The following is a 14397-nucleotide window of genomic DNA, read 5'->3' as shown; positions in this document are numbered from 1 at the left end:
CTCAGTTATGAAGTGATCCAGCAGCAATCGCGCACACCCATTCCTAGCAGCAAACCCCATTAGATTCAATAGGCCTGACTTCTGAGCAGACGCGTGTTCGCTTTGTGCTGCCAGACAAGCACGAGGACTTTTCGATCTCTCAGGATGCCACCGTTTTTGCTGGCTCTGCTCCTAACACCCAGAAAAATTCAGCAGGAGCTGCTCCCCCCACCCCGGTCCATTTATCTCCTTGCTCGCTTAATTTCTCCGTGTCACGATGCTCCTGCTGCAAATGGCACAGGAGTAGAGGGAGGGGAGAGGGGCGACCCCACAGCCTCCGCTTTTTATTCGCAAAATGAGAATACTAATACAGTAATACTAATCGGCTAACTTGCTTATTGCAAGCATTAGGAAGTGCGCTTTCTTGCTGTCGCTACTTTGGGGTATAACTCGATCGCACGCCACCCGATTCAAGCTGCACAATTGCTGTCGCTCTTGCACAGCAAACTCAGTCCCACCTCTCAAAAAAAAAACCGGAGGTTTTGGCCACAAGAAAAGTGTGAGGCCACACCTGCTTCGGTGCAACGACATCATCCATCTCCCCTGCAAATGAATCGGAACAAACGCTCGTCTAAAGTAGCTCAGGTCTAGTCTCCGCGGAAACAAATCGGGAAGAACTCGCCAGGAACACGGCGCCTGGAAGCAGCCCGAGTTCACAGACCTGGAGCGCTTTCCCCCTAAAAAGCCCTATCTGAAATCCTATTAGTGCCCCGCGCTTATGTGGGATCTCCCCTCCTCGGGCAAGAAGCGCTGATACTTCGAGGGATGGACGTCCCCGCGAGGGACGCGGCCCGCTTCGCTTCTCGCCAGACCAACTTCCTACTTGCCCGAGGAGAGCGAGCTGGAGAGCGGGGGGCGCGGCGCCTCCTGGCCGCCTTGGGCGCCGGGCTCCCCAACTGCCCGGCTCTGTCTGCCCGACGGGGAGGGGGAGGGAGAGAGGGGGAGAAGAAGAAGAAGAAGCAGCGTCGGCATCTCACCTCCTGGCACTGAGGCAGCTGCAGGATGGACGACGCCGCCACCGCCTCGGCGCTCCGGCAGCCCAGCAGAGCCCATCCGCCCAGGCACCACAGGAGGATGCTCGGGGCCGGCGCGGCGCCCCTCCAGGCACAGCCGCGCCGCCGCCTCGCCCGCCGCATCCTGGCACCAGGGCAGCTCCGGGCCGGGCTTCCGGCCCCCGACCCCGACTCAGACCCGCGCCCGCTCCCCCTTCGCCCCCGACGACGCCCCCTCCCCGCCGGGAGCCTCTCCTGCTCTCTTCCCGGCGCCGGCGCGCATTTCAGGCGCAGGCGCTGCTCCTTGGTCCTCCCAGCCCGGAGAAACGGAGCGGCTGCCGGGCGCGCCACCTGCTCGCTCGCGCTCGCCCTCCGCGGCGTCGCCAACGGGGCGGACCCAGCCCGGCGCGGGAGGGGCCCCGGAGGAAGGGGCGCGCAGTGCGCAGGCGCCGCCCCAGCGCCGCCGCATCCGAGATGCCGCCGCCGCCGCCCAGAAGACGCGCCGCGCCGCGCCGGCTCCCCGAGGGCGCACCTGTCCGGCGCGCGCTGCGCCGCCGAGGGGGGAGAGGCGCCGAGGCGGCCCTCGAGGGCGCGGCGGGCCGGGGAAAGCGCCGGGGGTCCTCGGGGCGCAGCGAGGAGGGGGAGCCGGAGAGCAAGCGGGCTTCGAGCGGGGCTCCTGCGCTTCGGCTCGCAGTCGGAGGCGGCCGCGGGGTCTCCGGTAACGACAGATCTTGCCTGGCCCGGCTGGGGGTCTGGGGCACCTGCTGCAGCATCTTGAATGCACCAGGCTAAATGGGGTCTTGTTTTTATGGAATTCCATAGACTTCAAACTGCAATACACTAAGATGGAAGGAATAAAAGCGGCACGAGCATAATTAAAAATCGGTGTGAATATTTAACGCGTCGCGTGTGCCGTCTTCCGTCGAAAATCCGCAGCCTTGCTGAATGAAGCCCGTGGGCCACAGATTGGGAGCCCACGTTACTCTGTGGGTTTGCACGATTCCCCTAGACTGAGACCCCTGCGCGGGGGCCTTATTTAAAGGGTTTCGTTGGGGCATTGCTGGTATTGATTGAATTTTCTGGTATATTAATTTTAAATCTTACGTGGAAATGTTCCATTTCATTGTGTACTTGCTGATATTTTATTTGTTACTCACGATTACTTTTGTTATGTTTGTAGTTATTGAACAAATAAAATGATGTATGTATGTATGAGAAAGAGTGGGTGTGACAAAGCAAGATTTGAATTGAGGACTTTGTAAAAAGTCACTCATTCTTCTCAGCTGCGGTCTGTGCCCACTTGCCTGGCAGGGAGTGTGTCCCTTGGCACCCCTTGGGAATGGCTGCACCAGTTCCTGGAATACTGATAGATACTCAGCACTTCTGTGGTGCTTTGGAGCACTCAAAGGCACGAGTATTTATTCAGAACCTTGATTCACTTCAGCAGTTTCACCCTGGAGCCTCCCTTATCCATGTCTTCCTTTCACCCAGGAGAACACATTTCCCACTGGATGTTGCTGGACTGCAGTTCCCCCAGCAGAGCCATGATCAGGAAAGATGGAGAAGGTGGTCCAGTAACCACTGGAGGGCCACAGGTTCCCACTTCTGCTTTAGCCAAACTCTAAAGCTGCAAACCAGGCAGAGTTTGGGGCGCCTGAGCCCATGGATTCAACAGTAGGCGCCACTTTGCATAGGATCAGGCTGCATGTCTTGCAAGTAAACAAAGCTCTCTGCTTCTTGCACTATTTGCCCGCAGTATTAAGTCAATGTTTTCCTTACTCAGCTCCCATGGGATTTTAACAGTGATGTCATGCTCCGCAATGGGAATTGAAGTGCACCTGTTTTTATAGCACAATGTGTCTTGAAAACGCTGTTCTGTGTCCTGTTAAAACTCCAGAAAAGTACTCAGATTCTTGGCAACTTCCATAATAATCCTCCATGCCCTCTGAGTTTGCTTGAGTTTACCACAACTTACTTTTAAGCCTTAGGCAGACACCCCATGTAGCTGCTATGTATCCTGCAGATGTTCTCATGCTGATAAGAGAAAGCCCTACGTTGCCCACTTTCCTACTGGACTCTGCTCTTGCGCAGCTTTAATAAAAGCTTGATCTACAAACATTAGCAGATGACAGTGCTCATCTCTGTGCCATGAAAAGCTTCACTGACTAGATCAAAGTGCTTTTAAAGCCACCAGAGCTATGGAAAATAGTGCTTCCTTCTATTGCATGGTCCTTGCCAGATCTGGAAGCACGTCTGCTTCAACAATAAAATGGATGCCTGCCTCCCAACTATAATCAACGATGAAGGTATCTAATATATCCTCTCCATATGGGCATGCTTGGCAAAAACCATCTTTGGGCAGAAGTCCTGGTTATCACCAACCTAGTCCTCTTTATGGTTTAAAGATGTGTATCTATTGTGATTTTATACTCTCCATATGAAACCTTTTTTCAAGTCAAGAGCAATGGATCTTCTCTGCTTTGTTTGTGGCAAAACAGTTAATGCTGCAACACTGGAAGGAGATCTTTCTACCTTGAGTACAATACAGGATCACAGAGTTACATTCTCTGTCCTCCTATGAACTTGGAGCCTACAGGCAAGAACAGCAAGAAGAGGCACACATGGCTGTTTGTGTCTGGGTTTACTGAAACTTGTGCTTAGTGACCCGGGGATATTGCTAACTCCTTGGCGTAGCTGAGAAGCTTGAGTTTCCTTACTTCCTCCTCTTGCTTCCTCCTCCTCCCTTTCAGTCCATCCCCGCTTCTCTGTTCCCATTGTTGTATAATTTAAATAGTATGGAATAAAAAAAAATGTTTGGAAAAACCACCATATATTTTTATTAAGTACCAGAACAGGCTCGACCACCCCACCCCCCACTGATCCATTGGCAACCATATCCTTGTGAGCCCCTGTGATATCATAGTTGCCAGCTATTCAGGCCATGGCCAAGCCCCCTCCCTCAGGGGTATCCAACACAGTGCCCTTCAGATAGTGTTGGATTACAAGTCCCATCAGCCCCATGTCCTATGGTCAGGGATAGTGGGGGTTGTAGTCCAGGAGCATCTAGAGGGTACCAAGTTAGCTACCTACCCCTGACATGCAGACTGGTTTCAGGGCTTTCCTGGGTTGTCACCAGTTAGGACCCCACCCACAGCACTTCTGCCCATGCACACATTCGACAATTGGAAGAAGGGGTTCAATCCCAGCAGACTGTCCTTCCCCACAACCTGGCCTACAGGGGGTTTGGCTGGCTGTACTGTGTGGACACAGTACATTTTGCTAGGCTATCAGCCAAGTAACCCTATGTATCAGCTAAACAAGTGCATTTCTCCATGTATACAAAGCCCCAGGCTTCGGATTGTTCTGATGTGTACCTTCTAGACTAACAGGACGATCAGAACATAATTAAAAGGTAAAGAACCCCTGGCAGTTAAGTCCAGTCACAAAAGACTCGGGTTGCGGCACTCATCTCACTTTACTGGCCAAGGGAGCCGACGTTTGTCCACAGACAGTTTTTCCGGGTCATGTGGCCAGCATAACTAAGCCACTTCTGGTGAAACCAGAGCAGCACACGGAAACGCCGTTTACCTTCCCGCCAGAGCAGTACCTATTTATCTACTTGCACTGTGTGCTTTCGAACTGCTAGGTTGGCAGGAGCTGGGACAGAGCAATGGGAGCTCACCCCGTTCGAACCGCTGACCTTCCTAGGCTCTGAGGTTTAGACCACAGCGCCACTCACATCCCACCTAGAACATAATTACCCTGTCCCAATTTTTCTTATACCTCGATAAAGAGACCAAAATGTGTTTAAAATGTGAATTTTAGGATAAAAATGGGTTTGGAAATGCATACATTGAGATAAAGTGCATATCTAAATGTATTTTACATTAAAAGCATGCACAATTATATATATACTGATTAAAATATGTATTTAAATATGAAGTTTCAAGCATTTTTAAACATTTGCAAATTAATGCAGAAATAGTACGAAACTGACTTATGAATGAACAAATATGAAAGCAACACAAATGGGGGGGGGGGTGATCTGCCCATCCCCCAACTAAGCCATATGTTGTGAACAAACAGTGGCATAAAAGTGGCTGTATCATATTTTCCTCTGATCTGATGTTTTTACCCAACACACAACTGAAAAGGGGAATCTAAGCAGATGTCTTCATGTTTAGAAGAAAACCATTAGCAGCTGCTCCAAGATTAGCTTGGTCTCTAGGTTGGCATTATGGTGCCTTCGCCAACAAAAAAGGATGAGAGAAACCATTAACCTTTTGCTGCTAACCCTATCAGGCGAGTGAAACTCAAAACCTTTGTGCTTTCCTGAGGCATTTTCTTTCTGACATTTTGTGAGGGATAAACTCACTGCACACTCACCAGAAATATCAGGAGGGTCAGTGGGATGAATTCTAGATAAGGAGTGAAAAATATCAGGAAATGATACATCCTGCTTGAGGTGAGAGAACAGTCAAATGAATTTTTTTTCCCTTAAAGAAAGATTGGGGATTAAAAATGCCCATGTCAACCCTAGCAGAACTCCATTATCATCTATCATTAGAATATTTATTTGAAAAATAGAACAGGAGATATTATATTGTTGGAAGTTACAGTAGGACATGCCTTTATCAGTGGGGGGGGGGGAAATGAAATTTCAGAAGGTGCTGATTTTCTTGTCATAAGTTATGGAGGTTGAGAAAACCTCCTGCTAAAATTCTCTTCTCTACGTAACTATGATGACAACCAGATGACGTTTTTCCTGGGCTGTGTGACGTCAGACAAGAAAGGTGGGATGTTGCATTGCTGGCTCCTCCCTCCACACAGAGAACCTGATGTTGGGGAGAAGTGTTCCAGCCGTCCCTTCTCATTTTCTATGTGTAAATGGTTCAGGGGCTTTTTCTTCCTTCCAAGCACACCACCATCCCGAGGCAACCTTTCCTGGACACGTCAGGAAAAAAATTAAAACATGATTTGCTGTTTGTATAGATTCATTAGAAAACTTTCTACTACACTGAAGTGCATGGGGGCCACCTCTGTCCCCACAGTTCAAATGCCTGGAAGATACACCACAACTGCTGGAATAGAGTACCACGAATTCGTGGTGCTTTGCTTCCAGGGAGAGAAAAGGACTGAGATTTTTAACATTTGGGCATGAAATGCCTATTCACCACCATGCTTGGGGGAGAGGTTCTGCAAATAGGTTGGGTTGGGTTTTTTATTACTTTAAAATTTCACGAAGCAACTGGCAATCAGTACAGTATATGATGCTGATTTCCAATTAAACTCTTTCTTCAGCTGCTGCTGCTGCAGAGATCAACCTCCTCAGTGATAACTGCTCAGCTAATTGTAATGTCTAGTGGTGTTTTAGGCGAGGTCTCACTCATTCTCTTCTCTGGGATGTGAGATTCCTTTGCACATAAAGTATTTCTGTTTGCTCCTTCTAGTTCTCTTTTATTAGAAGCACTAGTTCTATTAGGGATGTGGAAGTATGTGCTCCCTCAGCTGCTCTCAGACCCACAAGATTGTCACAACAAGGCTATATTATCACATCCGTACACACCCTACTGCCGGGATAGCTCAGTCGGTAGAGCATAAGACTCTTAACCTCAGGGTCATGCATTTGAGCCCCATGTTGGGCGAAAAGATTCCTGCATGCTGGCTCCCATGGGCAACTTGAGCTGCAGCTCCAGCCTCTCGCCCATGCTGGCCTCGGAAGAGATTCAAGCATGGAGGAAGACGGAGGATTGAGGTGAGGTTGGCAGAAGGGCCAAGCAGGGCAGACCCCCACCATGCTAGCCCAGTGGGTGGCAGCTGAGGAGGAGCACCTGCAAGAGACAGAAGGAAACTCCTTCCCCCTACTCTCCATTGTCCCTCACATCATGCCAGCCTGGACCCACAGCTCGAATATGGAGGAAAGGTGTTCCATTAAAAGTCCAAACAGAACAGGGGACGCTTTGGTCCAGAAACAGGGTGATCCCATTTTTCTAGGGATGGGTGGCAACCATGGGCAGCAGCCCCCCCCCCATCAAGTAAAGCAATAAAAATATTTAACTAATTTACCAATCACATTGGTTCTGCCCCCCCAAAAAAGTCCTGCCTCCCCTAACCAAGTCTTGCCCCCCCCCCGGCTATGCCCATGGTGGCAACCTTACTTAAGGCAGAGCTGGGCAGACAAAGATTTTGGGGTCTTTGCTCTGTGTGCATTTCTGTTTATTAGAACTCCAAGATCTGCCAAGGAGAGCCAGATGCAAAAGGACAGAGGGTTGTATCCAACTAGGTTCTCAGAGTAGGCCCACTGAAATGAATGTGCCTACACTAGTCACACCCATTAATATCAGTGGGTCTACTTGGAGTAGAACTAACATGGGATACAATAATGAGACAGTCCTTCTGAGTCCAGAAATTCATTTTCTGTACCAGATCTGCTCAATGTCATTTCACACAAAAGGCCACTCCTGGTCCACTTTCTTCCTTTCAGGAGCCGAATTTAGCTGGGAAAAGTAATTTTGTTGTTGCTCTCATCAAACACTTGGGAGCCAGAAACCTTTCTGCATTTACTAAAGAAAATCACTTGGGGATGTACCGGCAAATTCTGCTTGATTTTCTGCCTACCCGTTCCTTAAGGCCACTTAGTGAGTTCCCATCAGAAGCAAGATGCAAAGAGAGGCGCTCCTGCACTCCTAGACGGGTCCCAAGCTCTGGGGACAGAACTCCAGGGCCCCTTGGCAGGATGAGTAGGAGCCGGGCTGCCTTGGCATATTCCAAAATAAGCAAAGCAGCACATGTTGCCGCATAAAGAGCACTCCTCGCCTCCCAAAAAATAAAGCCGTCACTTCCAGAGTGTAAAACTCCACCCTGCTTCACAGCTCAGACCCTCTTCTCCACTGACTTGTCTTGCCCATCCCTCAGTGGCTGCTTCTGTGCCCTGAAGTCCTCCCTTGGAGATGGAGCTGCCAGCCAGCTGTGAGTCAGGCCAGGTGCCCCAGGCAGCCTCCCTGAGCTGAATGCTTCACAGCCCTCAGTCCTCAGGGCCTTCGGGGATGTGACCTCCTTCAGAGCTGCAGTTATGGTGTCTCTCCCCAGAAGCGCTCGCTTGGGGCAACAGAACGCATCCTGTTAGATGTGCAGTCGCAGATCCGGTTTCATTTTCCTGTAAAACTGTTTACAGCTCCCCAAATATGCTTTATAAATTAATGAGGAAAACATTTTAAAAATAACCACCTACCTTTTTATAGGCCTATAACTCAAGGCAAGCGTACATAAACTGCAGCACATTTTAATTAAGTGGACTTTATTTCCTACACCCCTCTTAATGAAACTCAGTCTTAATGAGAAAGCGGGGCAGGTTCAATCCCTGCCAAGAATAAACCTGTAGGCAATACTGGCTGGCAGGCGGCCGCTGTGGATTGGGCCCATAGAAAGACAGAAAGAGACAAGAGCAATCTTGATGTGACAAGAGGAAATGGCACACTTAATGTATTCATGTAAGGCACTCAGAGGGGTCTGCAGGATTCTTCCTCTCTCCCATTTTATCTTCACAGCGACCCTCTGAGATGAGGCAGGTCAGGCGAAGGGATGGTTGCTGGCCCCAGCCCAACAAGGAGGCTTCATGGCTGAAGTCCTAACTCAGAACAGTTACACTACGACTATAGAGCTTTATTCCACATATATTCCATATGCCACTGTCCTGAAATTCAGGGAAGCTTTAAGGTGGAACAGATACAGTATAAGGAGCTTCTGCCAAAGGTGTTCTGACCAAGTTCTGTATTTTCTCTGTTGTTTAACTACAACTTTGATTTTGGGCAGAGTTATTTTGTTTCCTTTCTTCCATTGCACTGTTTGCCCATTTCAGGATTCATTTTTTCGCTTTGTAATTTAGCTCCCCTCATTTGTTGTGCTTTCTCCCCCCTCTTGTTTTTAACTTAAGAACTGACGAAGAGTCCTGCTGCATCAGGCCAAGCCCCACCTGGTCCAGCATCATGTTCTCGCAAGGGACCAACCACATTTATGGGAAGCCTGCAAGTGGGACTGGACAGCAACATCGCTCTCTCCGCTCGTGGTGCCAGCAAGTGGGACTCAGAGATAGACTGTCTCTGACAATGGGAGCAATTTCCTTTAAACAATAGTTTAAAACAGTTTGTTGTTTTTTAAAGGGAAGTCTTAGTAGGTGCATCAAAGCACCTTGCACACCTTTAAGACCTTTTGGGTTGCAGCCCATGTGAGCATGAGTGCTGTAGGAGCATTCGGGTAGAGAAGAATGTAGAACTATTTTAACAACAGCAGATCTTTTGCTTGTATTTGTTTGATTTACCGACTCCCTCAGGGAGCTGGTTGGTTTTTTTTATGGCAACATCCCAGAACAGAAGGCAATCTGACAGGAAATGCAGATGTAATTTGCTCTGACAACTTCAGGAGTTCTTTCTACACCCCCAGTGTTTTCCAGGAACACAGATTCAAAAATTCATATGTAATTTTTTCAGTCTAAGTCTGTAATTTTGTGCCTACTTACTTGGAAGAACTGAGTGGGATTCCCTTCAAGGTTGCAAACTTATTTCAGTGCAAGTTTCGCCAGGTCTAACCAGAGAGTCCAAAATAGAGACCAACTGAGCTAAAGACTTCTTCTATCCAGGGCCTTCTCCAGCCTCCCTACCCCAAAAGGCAGGCCTACTGAGATAAGGAAAGAGTCTCAGCAGGACAGACTGGCATCAAATGGATTGCCTGATCACAGCTTTATTGTATTCTAGAAATACCAGCTATCATTGAAAACACACACAAATTCATTTTAAATATGCTCCTCTCTTCATATGGATTTGAGAGACTCGAAGGTAATAATGAGATAACAAAGGCTCTTCCTTTCCACATAACTTGGTGAGCTGCGTCTGCCCTGAATTCCAGTCCTACAGCCCTTAGTCAAAATGGCTTCCAAAATCCCTTAAATCTTCTCCCAAGTGCCCCCAGTCCTCCACAATGCAAGTCTGCATGCAAGAGGCAGACCTAAATAAGCCAAGTAGGTTACATGGGTGCAAGCTGTGCTCAAAATAGGTTGGCAAATCATGCCTGAGTTTCCTCAGGCATGGATCCCTTCCAGTCGGGATTCAGGCCTCATCATGGGACTGAAGCTGCCTTGGTCGCACTGGTTGATGATCTCCGGCGGGCTAGGGACAAAGGTGAGAGCTGTTTCCTAGTTCTGCTGGATCTCTCAGCGGCGTTTGATACCATCGACCATAACATCCTTCTGGACCGTCTTGAGGGGCTGGGAGCTGGGGGCACTGTCATACAGTGGTTCCGCTCCTTCCTCCTGGGCCGTGTTCAGAAAGTGGTGGTGGGGGATGAGTGTTCAGACCCCTGGGCTCTCACTTGTGGGGTGCCTCAGGGTTCTGTCCTCTCCCCCATGCTTTTCAACATTTACATGCAGCCACTGGGAGAGATCATCAGGAGGTTTGGGCTGGGTGTTCATCAGAATGCAGATGATACCCAGCTCTACCTCTCTTTTAAATCAGAACCAGTGAAGGCGGTGAAGGTCCTGTGAAGGTCCTGTGTGAGTGTCTGGAAGCGGTTGGAGGATGGATGGCGGCTAACAGATTGAGGTTGAATCCTGACAAGACAGAAGTACTGTTTTGGGGGGACAGGAGGCGGGCAGGTGTGGAGGATTCCCTGGTCCTGAATGGGGTAACTGTGCCCCTGAAGGACCAGGTGCACAGCCTGGGAGTCATTTTGGACTCACAGCTGTCCATGGAGGCACAGGTCAAATCTGTATCCAGGGCAGCTGTTTACCAGCTCCATCTGGTACGTAGGCTGAGACCCTATCTGCCTGCAGACTTTCTCGCCAGAGTGGTGCATGCTCTGGTTATCTCCCGCTTGGACTACTGCAATGTGCTCTACGTGGGGCTACCTTTGAAGGTGACCCGGAAACTACAACTAATCCAGAATGTGGCAGCTAGACTGGTGACTGGGACCGGCCGCCAAGACCATATAACACCGGGCTTGAAAGACCTACATTGGCTCCCAGTACGTTTCCGAGCACAATTCAAAGTATTGGTGCTGACCTTTAAAGCCCTAAACGGCCTTGGTCCAGTATATCTGAAGGAGCGTCTCCTCCCCCATCGTTCTGCCTCGGACACTGAGGTCCAGCTCCGAGGGCCTTCTGGCGGTTCCCTCACTGCGAGAGGCCAAGTTACAGGGAACCAGGCAGAGGGCCTTCTCAGTAGTGGCGCCCGCCCTGTGGAACGCCCTCCCATCAGATGTCAAAGCGATAAACAACTACCTGACATTCAGAAGACATCTGAAGGCAGCCCTGTTCAGGGAAGTTTTTAATATGTGACATTTTAGTGTATCTTTCATCTTTGTTGGAAGCCGCCCAGAGTGGCTGGGGAAACCCAGCCAGATGGGCGGGATACAAATAATAAATAATAATAATAATAATTATTATTATTATTATTATTATTATTATTATTATTATTCCTGGGGGGTGAGGATTTCCCTTTATACATTAAAAATGGCAAAAGCAGCTGCCCCCAGTCTCCTCCTTCCATTTATCCTAGAAATATCTGGTCAATCTCGATGTGTGACACACAGGGGCGTAATCACCTTAGGAGGTTTGAAGGGGTCCGTGCGCAATGTTACACAACACCCTGACATTGCACTTGCAATGCTGTGAGGAGCCAGGGGGGAGTCAAATGCTCCCTGTATATTGAGGGGGCTTGGCCCCCTCAAAAATACTTGGGGGGGCTGCCTCAGCCCCTGGGAGTTTGCGCAACCAGGGAAGCTCTCACCCAGGATGATGGCATTACATGTTGAGACTTACATGCTGTTACTGGAGGAGAAGAGGATTCTTCCTTTTTAAAAAACCACCATCCAGCTCCACTCACCACTCAAAGCTTAAATCCACAGTGCAAAGAGGACAGGTGAGTCAGCCTCTATGAGGACATTTATCACAAATGCCATGGAGAACTAATAGGAGGCTGCTTCTGTGGAGAACCTTATGTGTCAAGTGACAGTTGGTGTTTTAGCAAGATACAGGTAGATTTAAAAACTGTGGAGGTCCCTTGGAGTAGTATAATATCAGGTGCAAGGCTCTTTTCTCCAACAGAAGGGTACGGTCAGGGAGCACAGGAGGAAGAGCTGGAAGGCACCACTGCCTCCCTCCCAGATTATTAAGGAATAAATAATGGGATGAAATTTCAGTGTGTATGAGGGCTATGGGCTGCCGTTTGCTTCTCTGTTATTCTTCTTTCTCTCGCATACATAGATCAGCCCAACTACACTGAAAGCCAATTAAACAATGGCTACACAAAACAAAGCTGCGCTTACAAACTCTGGGCAAACAAACAGCAATAACACAGTGACACAGTAAATTCATGTAAATATATACTGGAGTGACAGTAAGGATTGGAAGATATTTATCCAAAACATTGATTCAGAGCCATCATACACAGGATCAGTGGCGTAGCATGGGTTGTCAGCACCCGGGGCAAGGCAAGTAATTTGCGCCCCCTAACCCATGGATTTGCGCCCCCTAACCCTAACCCCCAGATGTTGCGCCCGGTGCGGCCGGCCCCCCCTGCACCCCCCACGCTACGCCACTGCACAGGATACAGAATTTGGTTGTGGGCAGACCACCTCAGACTGCAGCTGAACAGCTTTCGGTTTGGATGCTCCACACTTGTAATAAAGAGATGTGCTCTGACATAGGTCTGCCCTAAACCTTCCTCCTTTTGGCAAAATTATTTTTACTGGGGTTTTCTGTTGCTGCAGGATCTGTAGGTGGAAGCCGGAGGCCTGCAGCACCTCTTTCCAACTATAATAGGGTACTTGGTGTTCCGGCTGCATTCTCCTTAGGTGCCTGAAAATATCTCCCAACCCAGAGAGGTGGTTGGCTATGAATCAGCTGGTGAAGAGCGGGGCATCAGTGCCTTGGCAACCCTCCTGCCCCTCCACATGATTAGCAGAATTATAATTTTTATTATTATTTATTCAATTTACGTACATACCACCCAGGACTGTGCACAATATGAAGAATACATTTTGTGGAGCATAAGATTAAAAAATAACAGAAAGCATTATAATACGTAGCATAATAATAAAATAATCACAGTAGCAGTCCCCGCCCCCATTTAACAGGCCATAAATTATTTAATGGCTGAATGCCTGGACAAAGAGGGACATTTTGCCTGGAGCCTAAAGACATGTCATGATGGCGCCAGGCAAGTCTCTCTGGTGGGAGAGAAGCAGATTAATCAGTGCAACAACAGCAGCAAAAGGAAAGAACAACAGTGTGATTAGTTTTTATCATTTGTATAGGCTCCAGAAATGTATACCATGGAAGTTTGTGTTACCTTGTTCTCTTTGGTGTCCTCATTTCTCTTTTCGCACAGAGCACCTGCCACCTTTGTCCTCTTTGAATTCCCTGAGAACAAGATTGCGCTGCAGAAAGGCTTCTGGGGAAAACAGAATAGTTTGGTCAATTAGATGGCTTTTCTTTTGATAAGGACAAAACTAAGGTTTTAGTTTCAAAAAAAATGGATCAAATATACATTACAGGATTTGACAGGGCTGAAGGTTGAAAAGAAGGTTAAATATCTGGGTGTTTGGTTGGCAAATAAAAATGCAGTGCTATTTCAAAACAACTATGTGAAAATATGGAATATGGTTATAGCAGACTTACAGAGATGGAGAAGAAGGATGGGTAGAATCCCTGATGGGTAGAATCCCGGTCATCAAAAGGAATGTAGTACCAAAAATAAATGCTGTTTCTCTTTCAGACTGTGCTGGTAATCAACGGGATTCCCTGTTTTAAACAATGGCAAAAAGACAAAACTATATTTATTTAACAAGAATAAGTTTTAAGAATTTAAGAGATGCTAAAGAATAAGTCTTGCCTTACCTAATTTAAAACTGTGTCATGAAGCAGCTTGATTAACTTGGCTAAAAGAGTGGGTGACATTAAGAAATACTACATTATTGGACTTGGGAAGATCTGACAGAAGATTTGGGTGGCATTCATATCTGTGGTGTGACAAAGGCAAAGTACAGAAAGCTTTTCTTTATGTTATATATGGAGGAATCTGATGGAACATAAAAGTCCCTTATGGTTATCAGCAATGGAGGCCTGAGCACATAAAGAATAAAATCTGCAACCCAAATGGGCTTTATATAGAGATTTCTTGAATTTTCAGGACAATGAATGTAAGATTAAAAAGTTCAACTAAATACAAAACTTAATGGGTATCTGGTTCCAATATCATGAATTAAATGAAATCTATAAAAAGGATTTAAAGAATGGATTTGCAGAGCAAAAGTCAACCTTTGAAGTAGGTTTATGTGAAAATGATGAGAAATTAATTTCTAAAATGTACAAATT

At 47.9% G+C, this 14397-nt stretch overlaps 1 protein-coding gene and 1 long non-coding RNA gene across 2 annotated transcripts in view; both read right to left on the bottom strand.

Annotated features, from left to right (window-relative positions):
- The window catches only part of ELAPOR2 (endosome-lysosome associated apoptosis and autophagy regulator family member 2), an 80337-nt gene extending 78819 nt beyond the window's left edge, over positions 1 to 1518 (bottom strand). The window contains exon 1 of the mRNA XM_083575032.1: positions 1017 to 1518. Coding sequence (XP_083431158.1) covers positions 1017 to 1175 — 159 coding nt within the window. The 5' untranslated portion in view covers positions 1176 to 1518. The remainder of the gene's footprint in view (positions 1 to 1016) is intronic.
- An 11559-nt stretch (positions 1519 to 13077) lies between these two features.
- Positions 13078 to 13818, bottom strand: LOC310744287. The gene is made up of 3 exons (XR_014539496.1): positions 13702 to 13818; positions 13373 to 13474; positions 13078 to 13250 (listed from the first exon to the last, which is right to left on the bottom strand). It is a non-coding gene; the product is annotated as an uncharacterized lncRNA (long non-coding RNA).
- Between the last annotated feature and the right edge of the window lie 579 nt (positions 13819 to 14397).

Source organism: Podarcis filfolensis (assembly GCF_964270895.1).
Source record: "Podarcis filfolensis genome assembly, chromosome: 10".
Lineage (NCBI taxonomy): Eukaryota > Metazoa > Chordata > Lepidosauria > Squamata > Lacertidae > Podarcis > Podarcis filfolensis.
Note: the sequence above shows the minus strand (reverse complement) of the source record. Positions and strands in the feature narration are given on the sequence as shown.